The sequence below is a fragment of the Sus scrofa genome, chromosome 15, assembly GCF_000003025.6.
Source record: "Sus scrofa isolate TJ Tabasco breed Duroc chromosome 15, Sscrofa11.1, whole genome shotgun sequence".
Lineage (NCBI taxonomy): Eukaryota > Metazoa > Chordata > Mammalia > Artiodactyla > Suidae > Sus > Sus scrofa.
In genome coordinates, this window is record NC_010457.5 from 129,325,642 (window position 1) to 129,344,147 (window position 18,506).

Below are 18,506 nucleotides of genomic sequence, written 5' to 3' on the forward strand. Positions count from 1 at the left end.
TTTCCTATCTCTTTACTTGATCTCTGTATACAGACTTCCTCTATTCATTTAAAAAACACATTGAAGCCACCTGGCCTGCATACATAAAAATCTTTGAAGTACAATGGTGTTTAAAATAAAGATACCCAGAGCATCCTCCTCTGAGATTATTATTCAGTGGTTCTGCAAGGAGGCCCAGGTGATCTAATGCAAATTGTATGTGGACCATGCTGGAAGAACGTACCCACCCCAGTTCTGTTGGTTTACCAAGCTTTTTTGCCCATAAACACCTCTACATATATTTTGCACTTGTAGCCATCTTTTTACCCTATCTTTTTCCCTAAAGCCCCTGATTTATATCAGCACCAATTTTCTGGATTAATTCTTTTTTAGAACAAGTATTTCTCCAGAGCGTTTAATCCTTCATCTGACAAGCTTTTTCCTCAGCCTTTCCTTGCTGGCCTTCCATGAATTTCTGCCTTTACTTGGAACGTGGTTTTCTGTTTTTCCTTTATTTATTTTATTTTATTTATTTTAATTACTCAAATGAATTTATCACATCTGTAGTTGTAGAATGATCATAACAATCTGATTTCACAGGATTTCCATCCTACAGCCCAAGCACATCCCCCCACCCCCCAAACTGTCTCCTCCGGAGACCATAAGTCCTTTAAATTTAGCTATAGCATAGCTCTGGTTGGTCCACTGCCCTCCTTTCCAGTCTGTGTCCTTAAGCAGTATCATCTATTTTCCTTCCTGTGAAAAGAACTTCTAAATCTGAGCTCCAGCCAAGGTCCCTCTTCCTGATGTGGGGTTCTTTTTTGCAGCTGATCTTCTGAACATATCCAATCTGTCTCATTAACATATCAAATCTATCTATATAAAACAAATTCTAATTGCCCTCCCATCCTCTTTCTGTATTTCTTATTTCCATTGACGTTTCTGAGTGTCTAGCAGGAAAATTCTCGTTTCTCCTTGACCTTTGCATTCAATCATTTGCTATGTTATTTTTCAATTGTTTCATCTCTAAAGTCTCTCAAACATTTATCTCGGTCTCTTTGCTTAGGTAGTTGTCTTAATTTACGTCCTTATAAATTTCTAGAATTTAGATTTGGAAGAAACCTTACAGATTTCCTGTGGATTAGGATGCTGAAACCCAGTAAGGCAGTATGATTTATCTGAACTTGCAACAAGAGTTGGTACCAGATGTCAGATCTTGAGTTTTGAGATCTCTGGGCACTGAACCTTTACTTCTTGCTTGGATTCTATTGTATCGGCCACCTGAGTTTAGCCTCAGCTATTCTGCCACTTTCAAAACCATCTTTACACTGCTGCCAGGATTAATTTTTTTGTTTTCTTTAAAAAAAATGTATTGTGGTATAGTTGATTTACAATATTATTAGCTTCGAGTTTAGAGCAAAGTGAATCAGTTATACCTCACTGCAGCACTATTTACAATAGCCAAGACATGGAAACAAGTCCAACGACAGAAGAATGGGTAAAGAAGATATGGTACCTGTATACAATGGAATATTACTCAGTCATAAAAAGAATGAAATAATGCCATTTGCCACAACATGGATGGACCTAGAGATTATCACATTAAGTGAAGGTAGTCAGACAAGACAAATATCATATGATGTCAGTTATGTGTTGAATCTAATTTACAAGGGTTAATATTAATTAATGTTCTCAAGGAATATCTTTAAACTTCTTTTGTCCAAAACTTTCAAGAACTTCCTAAAGCTATACTCTTTCCTTCAGTCTTCCCCTAGCCACGTTTACCTGCCTTGACTCAGTCACTACTTAGGAAGTGTATTATCTGTTGTTTCTCTAATGTGCCTGAAGTGTCCCGCTTCTTGGTCTTTGCCCTGTTGCTTCCTCTGACGAAATGCTGGAGACCAGGGTGCTTTGAGCACTGTCTCTGCAGACCAGGGCTGTAGCTTCCAGTTCTACCATGTGTCACCTATTCAACCTAGACAAGTTAATATTTTTTCTAAGAAAAATAAGAACACTAACCTCATAAAGGTTTTCAGAAGAAATAAGAAAATAAAATCATTTAATATATTTTTCTTAGTGCTTGGTATATAAGTACATATTTTTCTTTATTAGTAACTTACCCAATTCATTAAGAATTACCAATCTATGATTCCCTTGTGGCACAACGGGTTAATGATCTGGTGTTGTCAATGCAGTGGCTTGGGTCGCTGCTCTGGTACAGGTTAGATCCCTGGCCCAGGAACTTCTACACGCTGTAGGAGCAGCCAAAAACAACAACAACCAAAAAAAAAACCATACAAATGAACTAAAACAGAATCATCTGTTTAATTACAGTCTAATTGTTCACTGCAATGACATTCTGAATAACTGTGGTATTGAGGTGTGGCAGTTTCTTTTTTTTTTCTTAGCTGTGCCTGAAGCATGCAGAAGTTCCTGGGCCAGGGATCAAACCTGTGCCACAGCAGTGACTAGGGCCATTGCAGTGACAATGTCAGATCCTTAACTCACTGAGCCACCAGGGAACTCTAGTATGGCAGTCTCTATCATAGCCTACTGCTAACACAAGAAAGCAGGTTCTTAGTAAGCTTGACTTTCCATTACTTTGCTTGTCAGTTACACACACACACACACACTCAGGAGTGATTAGGGATCAGACCATTTCTTCACTCGCACACTGCATATGTAGGGAGGTTTGCACCAAAGGAGAGGAACGTCAACATTATGATGCTTGGATGCATCTGCCTCTCCTTTTCTCCAGGGAGAGAGGGAAGAGAGGGAGGAGGTGGGTGGAGGAAAGAGAGCTTTGTCCAAGATTATGAACAAATTCAAACCTTCTCTGTGGCTAGGAGGCGATGTCACCGCCCTGGAATGTTATCAAATAGCTCCAGGGAAATGAATCTCCCTATCTCTCTAGAAATCTCTATCTTTAGGGTTAGCAGGTTCAATCAATTGTCAATCCAGGTGCCAGGGCTCTTTGCTCAGAAAGCCAAATGTACAGAAAGGCGAACGGATTCATGAAAACTTTTCTCCACAGGGTCATCAAAAACTAACAGCACAGAAGAGAAGGGCATTCATGACTGCAAACAAAAAAGCAAGCATGTATTTCTCAGTTGATGATGACAAATAGGGTAGCTCAGGGAGTGGACACTAGAAAGTGTTTCTCAGCCCTTATACACTAGCCGGAGAGTACTGGCTGCTGCCAGGGCACACTAAGGACTGTCCTCAGGTCAGGCATTGCCTTGCCTCTCTTTCCGTGGGCATCCTGATGACCAGTTGATACAGAGCTGCAAAAGCACACACCTTGCCTCAATTTGCACTAAGCCTGACAGTCCATCCCAGTTCAGGTTTCCTGCACACATGCTGGGCTCAGTTGCAAACACATTTGGGGAACCATCTCCCTCTATCCCATCTCATCTTTCCCACCTCCTTACACATGTATGTACTGTTTTCTCTGGAGAGCACTCCTTAAATTATCTGCGTGCAAGTCTCCCTCTCAAGGTCTGTTCCCAGTAAATACAACTTAAGGCACTGGATCACTTTCATTCAAAATACTTGATTGGCTGCAGAAAAGTCTACGTAATTTTACTCAGTCTTAGAATTAGGATTCTTATCCTTTCTTCAAAAATGATTATACTATTTAATTTTTGAAATGAGTTCTAGCAGAGTGTAGAATTTCAAATGCAAAATTGGGGGGATGTGATTAACCATCTCCTTTTTGATAAGCGAATGTGTTACCTAGGTAATAGCACACAGAATCTTGTCCTTAGGCTTCCTGCTTACTGGAGTTCCCACTGCGGTGCAAGGGGATTGGCGGCATCAGGACCCTGCTTCAATCCCCAGCCCGGAAGAGTGGGTTAAGGGATGTGGCATTGCCACAGATGTGGCATAGGTCAAGACTTCAGCTAGGATCTGATTCCTGGCCTGGGAACTCCATAACCTGCGGGGCGTCCAAAAAAGAAAAGAAAGACGAAGAAAAAAGATTCTCTCTCACAGCATCTGGACAGATGTGGTGTTGAGGTGTGGCTATTTCTAGTGTAATGTTACTAATATTTGGTGAAAATAGATCCTTAATAAGTTTGGATTTAACTAAATTCAAATGGAAGTTCCTTGATTACAAATCAAAATAATATTCATATTCCCCAAAGTGGAAATCAGTCAAGTTCTCAGCACAAAGGAGAAAGCTCCTAAACCATTTGTTTGCTTAGATAAAAAATAATTGCCTGGACCAATTCCTTACTGAATTAGGACTTTATGTTGTTAGAAAAAATCATTCCAGGATATTTCTTATTAATGCAGAATTTAAATCTCAGTGATTTACATTAAACATGCAAATTAAAAATGAGTCTGTCAGTACACTTTTATTTTATCTCAATTTTAGGCTCTTTTGACAGTAAATCTCATATCCCATGTTACATAACTGGGAATTCAGAGTGCATATGATTATATGTAATATATGAGTTTCCATTTTCTTTTGAGAGAAATTTATAGCTTTGCTCATTTATTTATGAACAACGCACAGATGCGTTATGCAGATGTATGTAGGTGGCTTCCCCCCCGCCCTTTTTAATCTTACAGTTCACACCCAGTGCTTCAAAGGACCATATTTAATATGATGTCAAATTAAATTGTTGAATTTCTGAGTTGGCAGGGACCTCAGAGACCATCTAGCCCAGTCTTTCCCCAATTTCATTTACTAGCAAACCATTGCCAAAATTTTTTGCTATATTTGTATATATAATAATAAATTTAAAAATTAGTTTATATAACTTAATATGCTTATTTCAAAAAGAAAATTTGAGTCATTACTATAAATAGAGAATAGGAATCACTTGCCCTGTATAGATGGTAAATAATTTTAAATGTGTTATACACCAATTATAGACTAAAAAACTTTTGGTTTCATTGATATTTTTCTATTCTTTTCTCTTCTTGTAAATGTTGATTTTTGCTCTTACTTTTATCATTGCCTTCCCTATATTACTTTGGGTTCAATTTAACCATCCTTTACTTAGTTTCTTATGGTGGAATTTCAGATCATCTTTTTGTTGTAGAAACACTTGAAGGCATAAATTTCTTTCCTAAGTCCTTCTTTAGCTGCATCCATTGTGTTTTCATTTCCATCCAACTCAAATTTATTCTAATTTCCCTTGTGACTTATTCTTTGACCAATGGATAATTTGGAAGTGTGCTGTTTATTTCCAAACTTTTCGGGGGGATGGGGGGGGCTCTCAGACATTTTTTTGTTATTGATTTTTAATTCCATGTGGTAATAGAATATATTCTATATCATTTTAATTCTTTTAAAATGTATTGACTTGTATTATGGCCTAATGGTTCATCTTCATGGATGTTGAAAGTGTACATGATAAAATGTGTATTCTGCCATTGTCGATGGAAAGTTTAATAAGTGTTAACTGGGTCAAGTTGATTGAGAATGTTCTTTAAGTTTTGTAGTACAACTTGATTAAATTCCTGTTTACTATTTTATCAGTTACTGAGGAAATATTGTGAAATTTCCAACTGTAATTGTGGATTTGTCTATTCCTCCTTCCAGTTCTATTAGGTTTTATTTCATGTAGTTTGGAATTCTATTATTTAGGTGATTATGTATTTACATTTTCCATGTCTTCTTGATGAATTGTCCCCTCTATCATTATAAAATAATGCTCTTTACCCCTGATAAAATTGCTTATCCTGGAGACTATTCAATCTGATATTAATATAGCTACTCCATCATTCTTATGATATTGCTTTTTCTATCCCTTTTTTTAACCTATTGGTTACTTTATATTGGCAATGCATTTCTTACAGTTTATGGTAGGGTTTTTGCATTTTTATGTAGACTGATAATTTCTGCCTATTGTTGGAGACTTTCGACCATTACAAATTAATGTAATTATCAATATGCCTGGGTTTAAATTATCATCATAATAAGTACTTTCTGGTAGCCCATTTGTTCTTTGTATCTTTTCCTCTCTTTTCCTGCTGTTCAATGGATTAACTGAACAATATTTACCATTCCATTTTATCTCCACTATTGGCTCATTTGTTTTACCTTTTTAGTGGTTATCCCAGAGTTTACAATATACATCTTCAGTTTGTTACAGTCTATCTTCAAGTTATATGATACAAATTATACAAAAGAAAACTTTTACACTTCCATTTCCCATCCTTTTGCCATAACTGACATCTATTTCAGTTCCTCATGTCATAAAACATTATTTTTTGTTTTAAATAATTATCTCTTGAAGAAGTTTAAAAATTGAGAAAGTATTTTTTATTTAATATTTGTGAAATTCTTTTTTCAAATTAATTAATTTTTTTTTTTTTTTTTGCTTTTTAGGGCCACATCCATGTCACATGGAGGTTCCTAGGCTAGAGGTCAAATCAGAGCTGCAGCTCCTGGCCTACGCCAAGCCACAGCAATGCCAGATCCGAGCTGTGCCTGCAACCTACACCACAGCTCACGGCAATTCGGGATCTTTAACCGACTGAGTGAGGCCAGGGGTCGAACCTGCAACCTCATGGATCCTAGTCTGGTTCATTAACCACTGAGCCATGAAGAGAACTCCCGAATTCTTTATTTCTTGGTGTATCTCCAAGTTCTGAGCAGTATTATTTTCTTTCAACCTCAGAACTTCCATTAACACTTTTTATTGAGCAAATGTCCTAGGGGCATATTCTCTAAGATTTTGTTGTGTAAAAAATGACTATTTAGCTTAATTTTGAATTTTTAGTAGGCTTAATTTTTTAGAGTGGTGTTCGGTTTATATTAAAGTTGAGCAGAAAGAACAGAGTTTCCATATGCACCCCTGCCCCCACACATGCACAGCCTCCCCCACAGTGATGCATTTTTCCAGCCAATGAATGTCATTGTCACCCAAAGTCCATCATTTACATTAGGGTTCAGTTTGGCGTTGTACAATTTATGTATTTGGAGAAATCTATAGCGACACCACTGTAGTATCATACAGACTAATTTTAATGCCCTAAAAATCATCTGTGCTTCAACTATTCATCTCTTCCTCCCTCCCACCTCCTGGCAACTACTGATCTCACTGTCTCTATTGTTTTACCTTTTCCCAGAATGTCATATACCTGGAATCAAAGAGTATATAGCCTTTTCAGATTGGATTCTTTCACTTAAAAATGTGCAATTTAAGTTCACCCCATGTCTTTTCATAGCTGAATAACGTATTTATTTTTAGTTCTGGATAACATTCCATTGTCTGAGTGTACCAGAGTTTATTCACCTATTGACTGACCTACTCAAGGAAGTCATGGTTGTTTCCAAGTTTTGGCAATTATGAATAAAGCTGCTATGAAATCTTGTGTGCAGGTGGTTTGTGTGGACATAGGTTTTCAACCCATTTGGGTAAATACCCAGGAGCATAATTGCTAGATCATATGGTAAAAGTATGTTTATTTTTGTAAGAAATTGCCAAACTGTAATCCACAGTGGCTGTACCATTTTTGCATTCCCCCCAGCAATGAATATGAGTCCCTCTTGCTCCACATACCACCAGCATTTTGTATTGTCAGTATTTTGGATTTTGGCCATTCTCATAGGTGTATAGTGGTATCACACTATTGTTTAAACTTGCAATTGCCTAATGACATATGATGCTGAGCATTTTTTCATAAGCTTATTTGCCATCCATATATCTTATTGGATGGGGAGTCTGTTCAGTCTCACTTCCTGGTTTCCCCTGGCCTTTAGGAAATGAACTTTCAGATTATTGAGAATGACATGTGCCTCAAGGACAGGCCAGAATCAGGTTTTTTGTTTGTTTCTTTTCAGGGTTGGGCCCAAGGCACATGGAAGTTCCCAGGCTAGGGGGTCAAATCCAAGCTGTAGCTGCATTTTATGCCACAGCCATAGCAATGCCAGATCTGAGCTGCATCTATAACCTACACCACAGTTTGTGGCAACGCTGGATCCTTAACCCACTGAGTGAGGCCAGGGATTAAACCTGCATCCTCATGGACACTGTTGGGTTCTTAACCTGCTGAGCCACAATGGGAACTCTAGAATCAACTTTAACTTATGGCTTTTGTTTCCAGATTCTTCCATTTTCTGTCTTTGAGATTTTCTTTAAGATGATGAAATTATTAAGCTCACCCCTATGTTTAAAATAATGTTTATTTTTCTTAATCCGGATGACTAGGAAATTCATCGTGGGGAGAATTTTTCAGTCAAGGTAGGAAATTGTAATGCTAGAGATACAAGTCCTTCAATTCTACTTTTCACTTCATTGGCACCGTTTCTCTCTACCTTCAAGTTTCCTCTCAAATACCAACATCCTATCTAAAGCATCCACTTCCTCTAACCAGTTACTCTCTACCTCGTTACTCTTTTTATTACCCTCTCATTCCACTCTACACAAATCTTTTATTCCAAAGGGATTTCCCATGCATGTTGTCTGTCTCTCCTACTGGTGTGCAGCAGCCATGGAAACAGGCACTAAATCTCTACTTTCTTCTGTGTTTGCAGCCCCAGAGACAGGGGGCATCACAGATGAACATGTAAATATTTATTGGATGAATAATTTTTTTCTTGAAGCAAATATAGAAGAATACACAACAAAAAGCATATTTCTAAATATTATATTCGAGCATTCAGTGAATGTTCAGAATTCTCAGTTTGGTGTTTATACCTTGGGGTCTCAAATTATCCGAAAGGTAGATAATTGCTTTTTGATCATCTCAGAGAGGGAAGCTGAGTTAAGAACACATGTTAGCTCACCAATAGGATCCTGTTTTCCCAGGATTCAAGAACTAGGCTATCCTAAATCATTTAAACTCTTTATCACTGAAGGATATTCTGGTATCTGGACAAATGTGAGAACCTAAAATAAAACAGGTATTTCTATTTGGCCCTGATTTCCATGATAAATTCTTGAGTTTCAAGTAAAAAAAAGTAAGAAAGCAATTTTTATTTCAGTGTGTTGTGCTCTTATGAAGTTTTTAGTAAGAATGATGAAGATGTCCCTCAGAGAGGAGCCTAAAAATATCTTCATGACAAGACACTTCCCTGCTTCCAAACAATCCAAAGTACCTAAGTCATCTCCCTCCCTCTTGTGTATAAATGAGTAGAAAAAGTCTTTCATGGGGAATTGAGTTCCATATTTAGCCCCTTTGACACATCAAACCCCCTAACAAAAATTCTGAGCTTAGAAAATGTGATCTAAATCTGACTAATATCCCCCTTTGCAAATCCTGGGAATTCTCCAGTTTTAATAAAATTCTCACACTGTTCCTAATAGGTTTCTCTTGGGAAAAAGAGCTCCTGGAATTAAGGCAACCATATACCTTAACCCCGACAACATCAACCATAAAGCAACGTTTACTGAGTGCTTGGAATGGGCTAGACACTGAGGAAAGAGCTTTGTATACCCTTCTTTAAGTAAACTTTAAGAATCTCCTCATGGTGTAATGATTACTTTTATCCTCCTTTACACAGGTGAGAACGCTGATGTGGAGATGAGGGAACATGCTTAGAGTGCGGATGCAAAGGTATTTAGTGGAGTTCATGTTCACTGACAATTCTTTACATTGTTCTGCAGCCATATTCAAAGCTTAGTCCTTATATTTTGGGAAAAGATGAAGCTATCAAATTTCTAAGGCTGATGATTCCACACACTTTTTCTCTTTCATTGTTGTAAACTCAAATAAGAGATCCACCTCATGAGAAAATATGTGCTTGGGTCATTATAAATTTGCCAGGAACACAAACTAAATTGAGTTGAAGGTTTTATTCATACATATTTTCCATTTTTTTGAAAGTCCCAAATTGCACCTATTTTAAACATATTTGTGACACAACTCAAAATTGTACAGTTAATGTTATTGAACCTCAGTGCCAAACACTATTTGATTTGAGCCATGAATCTTGAACTGCAAGTTCATGAATGGTCCCCAGCTAGGTAATCTTCCTTCGCTAAATATCTCGGTTGTATTCAAGGAGAGTCCAAGTCAGACACTTGGAGTCTAAAGCAAATGTTTTCCATTTTCATGTACCTCAAGTTAAGGTAATTCTAAAAAATTATGCATTGGTTTTGTTTCTTCAACTCTTTAAGCACATTTAAAAACTTGTAATACTCCATTGTTTTCTGAAGATGGTGAATACTAAAGTGATGTGTGGTTCTCCTGTGGAACTTTGATAAGCATTGTCCATAGCTGGAGAATTACTGTTATATAAGAGCTTGTGGAGTTCCTGTTGTAGTGCAGCGGAAATGAATCTGACTAGCAACCATGAGGCTGCAGGTTCAATCCCTGGTCTCACTCAGTGGGTTAAGGGTATGGTGTTGCCATGAGCTGTGGTGTAGGTTGCAGACGTGGCTCAGATCCCATGTTGCTGTGGCCATGGTGTACAACAGAGGCTATAGCTCTGATTGGACCCCTAGCCTGGGAACCTCCATATGCCGAGAGTGCGGCCCTGAAAAGCAAAAAAGAATTTGTCTTCTTAGTCAACTTGGCCTATATGTCATTTGGTTTAAGTTCATGTTCTTTTGCTCGTATGTTTTCATGCTTTCTTCCCACTGCATTCTTCTAGGACTTCATCCAACTGGAAAGCTAAGTTCTCAGCCGTGAGTAGCTAAGAAGGACACACCCAAGTGCACCCAGACCTCCCACAACCTGTACCTTAAAAAGATGCTTAATTTATTTTTTTAAGGTACTTTACAGTGATGGGAAGCCTTCGTACCTGAAGACAGATCCCTTTTGGTTTGGACAGATCCCTTTTGGGAAGGTACTGGGAACTTTTGAGAGCTGATAAAATCTGAGGAAGCTGTGTTCAACTCCTGCCTTGCAATTAACCTTTTGAAAATCACAAGCATTTGTACAATAAGTGCATGTCTCTGAAAAGACTACGCAAACGCTTTCTCAATTTATGCTTTCCAAGGCCAGTTGATTGGTTTTTGTCTTTGTTTCCTTCAGCAGTTTTTAAAAACTTTAACTGTGGAACCCCAATTTTTAAATGATACAGTGGTCTCATATTTAGGAACCCTATGTATTTGCCACAGAAAATGGGTGCTGTAAAAGGAACTGACACTTCTTTAAGCAGCCTGAGAGAAATAATTACCTTGCCTCAAATTCAAAATACACTGTCACCTACATTACAATTTTCTGGAAAAGAACTGAAATAACAGCACTCCAGTATTACTTTGCACCGATGCTACCATGATTATAAGGCGCATCTGAAGGGCCAGCAGCGTGGGAGGCAGTGTCCTTGCAAAGATTTTTAGAAGGAGACAAAAAAGAAAAGCCTGAAAGGAGAGACCCCAGAGAAAACAGATATCAAAATATTTAATGTCAGATTCCAATATTAAAATTTATTTAAATTTACCTTTTTTTTTTCAAATGGACAAGTTAAGGTAATTTTCTTTTCTTTCTTTTCTTTTTTTTTTTTTTGCTTGAAAATTGCCATGAATTAATTTCAAAAGGTAGCATGCAAAGGGGGGGGGCTAATTTTAATGGGGGCAAATGACACTTCCTTTCTTCTGTTATGGACATACATTTAATATGTTTTCGAAATTTAAAAAAATTACTTCCATCTTTCTATTAGAAGGCCTATGAACTCAGGGAGGTCATTTAGTATCTCAGGAATTCAGTTCTTGAATCAATAAATCCCTGAGATACAGCTTACATACTAATTAAGATGCAAACTCCGGTCCCAGACACCCAGTCTGTCTAGGAGACCATGCACTCACCTAGGGTTCTGGTGGGCACTCACAGCCGCTTCTCCACCCCTCCTCGCATCTGGGACTTTTTCTTCTTTCAACTGGTCCGCTTCTTCTAGGGGGCTGCTTTTGGAAAGGACGCGTTCGGAAAGAACGGGTTCGGCTTCTCCAACACAATCTTCTCTCTGATCTGTTTCAATCTGAATTAAAGGCACTTCCCTTGAGCAAAGCGATCGCCTGGTGTGGCTTGGAGGGACAGCCTCCTGGCAGAAGGACGCTTCCTTTTTAGAATCTAAACTGTGGCGATTTGTCAGAAGAGCCGCTTTGCTGGGTGATGACGTCGGGGGATGCTGGCTTTCCGTGATGGAATTTTTCCTCGGGTAATCAGCGGACTCCTGAACCAGAAGAGTGGATCCACTTTGCACTCCGGCCGGAGCTAATCCACTCGCACCCTTCTCCACCTGTGAGGCAGCGCCAGCAGAAGCCGGCTCAGCCTGGGCAGCCTGGGTGTCATCCACTATAATTTTGTTCTTCCGCATGAGGGCCTCGATGGAGTTTGCCCACGTCTCGTGGATGAGCATGTTTGTGATCTGATCCGCTCCCCCTCTTCGATACAAGCAAGAGTCAGATTTGCAGAGACCCGAGGAGGACGCACCGCTGACAGGCTGCACACTGAGGAAGTCTTGCTGGCCGTTTTGAGCAAAGCTGTCTAAGGAGTTGGCTTTGATGGGCACGTTCACCGTCAGCCGGGCGCCCAGGGATCTGCTGTCGGGCACGGATGACTGTCTGTAACACAAAGGGGATCGCAGAGACGGTGACAGCAAACCGGTGGTCCAGTCTTGGCTGCCTCTTCTGGAGGAGGGGTTGTCTCTGCTTTCTCGTTCCAGGTCCCTCAGCATGTACCTGTAGAACTCCTCAGTGATGCTTTCGGTGCTGGATTGTTTCGAGGGACAGCTTGGCCTCACGCTGAGATGCTCGCTTTTCCGGCAGGCCTGTTGCATAGCTGAGTTGAGAATGCTGCTGGCATTCTTGCCCGCGTAGTAATCCAGCAGTAACTCAAAGCCTCTTCCTTCGTTTTCCATCTGGTTCACCATGAACCTGGAAAACTCATCCGTGATGCTCTCACAGCTGGACTGCTTGGAGACCGAGCTGGCCCTGCTAACGGACTGACTGAGGGTACTCATTAAACCCAGGCTGTTTACGTAGGCCCTGGCATTGGAATCCTCCTCTGGGATGCTTTCACAGCTGGAGGCCTTCAGCCTGTTCCACCTGTCTCCACTGAGCAACCGGCTCCGGGAATGGCTCTGGGCTTGCCAGACCCCGTCCACCACGGAAAACTCGGTGAGGTTCATGATCTTGGCTGCCACCTCGTTTGCAAAAACACTGACAGAATCTGGGATGTCCTCAAGGTTCATTGATTCGTCCACCACTCTGTTCATCAGCTTCTCTTTCAGCTCCGGGTGCTCATCTGTTTTCCTCTTGATCTCGCTGAGTCGCGGTGGCTTGTGTTTCCTCGCAGTGGCCCCATTGGCCTGGCTCTCCTTCTTCCTCTTCAAGGATCGGCAGGAGATGCTTGGGGTAACCAGAAACTCATTCCCTCTTTTCCATGCACAGAACCAGGGTTGCTTTCCATTGGAGTTGTCAAGGCAAATCGCTGCGATTTCAGTTGCCATGGAGACAATAGTCTCTGCTAATTCTTCTGCGAAGTCTGCAATGCAGTATATGTCTGCGTGTGTTGCCTGTAGCATGGATTGAGCAGGAGGCCTCAAATCATTCTCTAACAAAGCCAGGTTAACTTGAACTTCATTGCTTAGAGGTGAGGCACCCTTGTTCTTTTCTTGGGCATCTGAATTGATGCTGTCCTCAGAGTCCTGGGAACTGCTACTGTTTTTACCAATTGTTGGTGCCATTCCTCCTTCTGAAGGGGCTCTGCATTCATTCCCACTGTGGCTGGGGGGTTGATGTGGGTTTTTTGTATCAACTCCCACTGTTCCTTTCAAGTTTATTTCCTTGGAGGATATTTTAGCAGGCAGTCTGGGACTACAGGACGATTGAGAGTGCAGTGTTGGGTTCTGGAAAAGGCCTGGCTTCACCAGCCCTTGGCTATCTTGCTTCAGATGCCAGTTGTCTACGAGATCATCACCAGCAAGACTGTTGCTATGCAGGTTGCTAAGTGGATGGCCGCTGGAGTATTCAGTGGCTTTTGTCCATTTGCAGTCAATGGCTTGATCAGTTGGCTGGAAGTCTAGTTCGATTTCTTTCCATTGAATGGTCTCTTTAGACAGGAAGGTGGGCCATTCTCCAAACTGCGCAAGGTGGCTCATCTTCTTGAACGTGAAGCAGATCACATTGAAGAGCAGCTGGTTTGTACTTTCCATTAAGGTGCCCAGGATTTCAGATGAATGCCTGTCATTGCTGGGGTCAATTAATTTCTTCTTCTGGTGAACTTCATCAATGGAATGTTTCAGGATAACATTGGACAGGGTCTGGGCCAGTTCATTCCCCAGGATGTTTTCTGAGCGCAAGGTCTGAGGCTTTGAAACAGTTTCTATGATTCTGCTGTTCACTGATTCCATGAGGTCTCCAATGCTGCTGTAGTTATTAGGTCTCGTTAAGACCAGAGCGGCCTCCTTGAGCAATGCCTCTGCAATGGCTTCATTTCCCAGCTCCATGCTCTTTCCTGCCCCTAAATCGCCCAGTGGGGGGATTGCAACAGAAGCCTCAGTTGCAGACAGGAAGCCACTTGAAGCCACAGGACGCTTCATGTCTCCTGGTTCACCCAGGCCACAGACAGCAACAGCACTCGCCACCTGAGTCATGCCACATAAAGCAGATGGAAAGGAGTATTCCCTGATGGAGGGTTCCTGGAGTACTTGGGATGCTTGAGTTTGCACTAGTTCACTGCCTCCCAGGGGATGGTTTGAAATGAAGGATTCTTGCTCCATTTTGAGTCTTTCTGTGGCCTGTGGACTGGAAATGGTTCCGATCACAGTGGCTGCACAAGCTAATGCTACTTCGAGAGCACTCTGGGGGGGTCGGCTGGAGTTGTCTCCAGAGAAGATGGCTGAGGTTTCAACAGTGACTTCTGTCTCGGGCCATGAGGAGACACCTGGCTCAGGGCCGACGTCACTGCCGTCTGGACTCTGAACAATGACGATTTTGGGGAGCTCATTCCATGACCCAGGGAACACAGTATCTTTTGTGGAACATCCCTTGGGGAGCAGAGCACTTCCTGCAGAAACACGGACTGCAGATTCCTGGGGGAGGGTAGGCGGAGACTGAGATAACCGAATAAATGCATCTTGCAGCACGGATTCTGCTAAATTCGTCGCATACTCGCCTGTTGTGGCTTCTCCATCTTGCACAGGAAGAAGAGAGGGTGTGCTGCCTTGATGGTCTCCTGGGTCTAAACTGCGCTCATGTTCAGAGAACGTACCACATGCAGAAGGCCCATCTTTCTTAACCTTCCTTGAGAAACAAGCATCACGTGGAAGATGTAGTCCCTGTGATTTTCCCTCTTGACCTTGAAAATTTTCTGGAGAATAATAGTTTGGGGTTGACCTCTCGTTCCCCACAGCTTCACCTTGCCACTCTGATGGACTGGCTGAGGGGTCGAGACTCTGCAAAGTTGTATCTTCTGCCACTTTCCCCAGAGAGCCTTCTGTTTTAATCAGTGGCGTCTGATATTTGCTAATGTATTTGTCTTCCAAAGTATAAAGTGACTTTTGCTTGTAATGCCCTTCCTCCTGAGTGGCTTCTTTTGGCTTTTTATTTTCCAAAACATTGGATGAGACATTTATATTTTCATAACCTAGTGAAGAGAAAATGAGGACCACTATTATTTTTTTAATTTTTTCCTTTTTTTTTTTTTTTTTTGGCTGCCATGTGGCATAAGGAACTCCTGGGCCAGGGATCAAATCCGAGCTGCAGTTGCGACCTAAACCACAGCTATGGCAATGCTGGATTCTTAACCCACTCTGCCAGGCTGGGGATCGAACCTGCGTCCAAGGCTCCCAAGATGCCACTGATCCCATTGCAGCAGGAACTTCCCACTGTTATTTTTTAGATAGCAGGTTCCGATGAGTCTAAAATAACATTTGCTTCCTAAAAATGCCTTAAAACATCAGGTGTCTTTTTTTTTTTTTTTTTTTTTGAAAACAGCACTTTTAATGTTTCTTCAAGAAGAATGAATCAGAAAAGGCTTTTGAGTTTTGTCATGGATGGCCACTTAACAAAACGGTTTTCAATTTTGGGCTACAAATACTAGGCAAGGGCTAGGGTTGGAGAGGGCATTTGGGGGCTGAGGGCTGGTCACCAGGCTTCTGGGAGAAAATAACCCAGACAGTTGTGTCTTGTACCTTCCTAGTGGCTACAGAGGGAGGAGGCAGGATGTTCAGGCCACCTAAAGAGTGGATCTTGTTGAAAGAGTTGGCCTAGAACTTGCCCCAAGGAGGGTGGCAACAGCATCTGGGACATTCCTTCCAGATGGAGAAAAAAACGCCCACTGTTCACTGAGCCTTATAAATGAGTTAAAAGAAAGAATGAGTAAATGAATGCTAAGCACATTGCTGGGTTATTTCTTTTGTCCTTACAACAATAATAGACAAGTATAATAAACATATATGGCTAAATATAGCAAACATATATAGTTAAATATTATAAATATAATAATGTCAAGGACCCTGTGATACTCCCAAATTATAGGTAAGGAAACTGGGGCTCAGGAAGAGGAGATAGGCGTTCCCATTGTGGCTTATTGGTTAACGAACCCAACTAGCATCCATGAGGTTTCGGGTTCAAGCCCTGGCCTCACCCAGTGAGTGAAGGATCCGGCGTTGCTGTGAGCTGGGGTGTAAGTCACAGACTCGGCTTGGATCTGGCATTGCTGTGGCTGTGGCATAGGCTGGCAGATACAACTCCGATTTGACCCCTAGACTAGGAACCTCCATATGCTGTGGGTGTGGCCCTAAAAAGACAAAAAGGCAAACAAACAAACAAAACAAAACAAAAAAAGAGGAGATAACTGGCTTCAGGTTTCACAGCCTCAAAGAGGATGGGTTTCAGGCCAGTCTAACTCAGCTTCCACTAATAGATGGCTTTCATGGAAAGCTTGGGGAAGTTAACTTTCCTCCAAGCTACAGGCAGGAGGATTTTGTTTGAAAACACAAAGATTTCCTTCGGCATCCCTAAGGCACCATTAGGGAGAACCGGGCCACCTAGCCATTAAGTCTGTTAAAGTGCATCAGTCAGCAGGCCCACTAATGTTTTCTTATCCTCTCTACCTCCCTAGACTCAGTAAGGGAAGGTTGTGATGAGTCAGCCAAACATGCCCTGAAACATTCCTGAAATTTCACCCGGACATTTTTATAGGGTGACTCATTTCAGGAGGCACATTCCGTTTATTGGAAAGTTCTCACCATTCCTATATTCTTCCACCTCGCTTTCCTCCTCCAAGTGCTCAGATGCGGTGAGAAAGTCTTCCTCAATTGAAGACAAGGAACAGTTTGTGTCATCCTCCACTTTCAGAACATTCGTTTCCAGGTGGAGTTGCCGCTCCTGCACCAGTTCCAGACCAATCAAAAATTTGTTGATTTCAAAGATGATGCAGTTGGTACTGTTTGGTCTGTTCCCTCTTGCACACTGGACCAAACAGATATCTGACAGCCAAGGACACTAAAAGTAGAGAGAGAAAAAAGGCATTTGTTAAAAGAGAAAATATAAAATGATTGCTTCTGACCTTTCTTCTTCTGTCAGTCTCTCTCGTTCAAATATTTGGAATATCTTTTGGGTTTATGCTGAAGAACTGCTTGAAAAAAAAATTCATATGATGCTTGGGAACACAGGGTACCAACCAGAAAGTTTGACTTAGTGGAAAACAGACTAGTTATATCACGTATTTTTGTTCTTTCCCATCAAAGCAAAAATTGCACTGGACAAAATATAGCAGGCACAGAAGATCTTATTCAAAGGTATTAAAATAGGAGAGGCCAAAACTGGGTTGGAACACTACTCCACTGAAACAAAAGACAACCAATAGGGATTTTAAGAGTGGTATAGGAGGTTTTAAGTCCATCTGTGTTTGCTAAAGAGAAATAAACTTTCTTATATCTCCGTGGCTGGAGGTAGTTTTGAAGATTGGAGCAAAGCGCCCACAGAAGTCTGGCTCCCACACTTTCACAAATACAGAGACATGAAACTTCTTTGATGGTTACATTTCAAAGAGATGGGTCCTGGATCCTTGAGAAAGACCTTCTTGGGTTGTAAAACTGACAAAAGTCTCTTCGAACGATTTACATCTCAATGGGGAAGAGAAATAATTTATAATAAGTTTTCAAAAGCAGATGTTCTGAGAAAATGAAGGGTCAGGGCCTCAGATCAGCAAGAAGGCTGTCTAAAGTTTAATTAGGCTGAGGGGAAGGTTTAAGGCTGTCTTGGGTGCTTCTCTTGATGAAATTGAGTCCCAGGTTCTCAGACCAATATCTTTTCCGACCTTGGTGATATTCAGTAAAAAAACAGTTTTTCAGGTGGACTGTTCTAACAACCATGGTTATACATTTTGTCATTTGCAGCCCTCATTTGAAGAAGCAGCCAAAAATAAGATCTTAAGAAATCCACTGGAAATGGATGAATTCTCTCTAAAGGATGGCTGGATGGGGACAGCAGTGAAGGGGGCTCAAATTATTAGATGTGTCCTACTGAGATCTTGTTGATTCTGTTACATTTTTAGGGGGACAAACCATCCCCCCAGTCTCCACTACATATTTTCACTATTCACAGTGTTACTCATTAGAGCAATAAAACACTTTCAATCATCTATGCAGATTGCCAGGAAATCACAGGCGTGTC

At 41.1% G+C, this 18,506-nt stretch overlaps 1 protein-coding gene across 7 annotated transcripts in view; it reads right to left on the minus strand.

The window, feature by feature from the left end:
• The window catches only part of SPHKAP (SPHK1 interactor, AKAP domain containing), a 152,522-nt gene that overhangs the window by 17,021 nt on the left and 116,995 nt on the right, over nt 1-18,506 (minus strand). For all 7 annotated transcript variants that reach the window (XM_021074882.1, XM_021074884.1, XM_021074881.1 and 4 more), the window contains 2 exons: nt 17,078-17,333; nt 11,691-15,471 (listed from right to left, as the gene is read on the minus strand). In XM_021074882.1, coding sequence (XP_020930541.1) covers nt 11,691-15,471; nt 17,078-17,333 — 4,037 coding nt within the window. The remainder of the gene's footprint in view (nt 1-11,690; nt 15,472-17,077; nt 17,334-18,506) is intronic.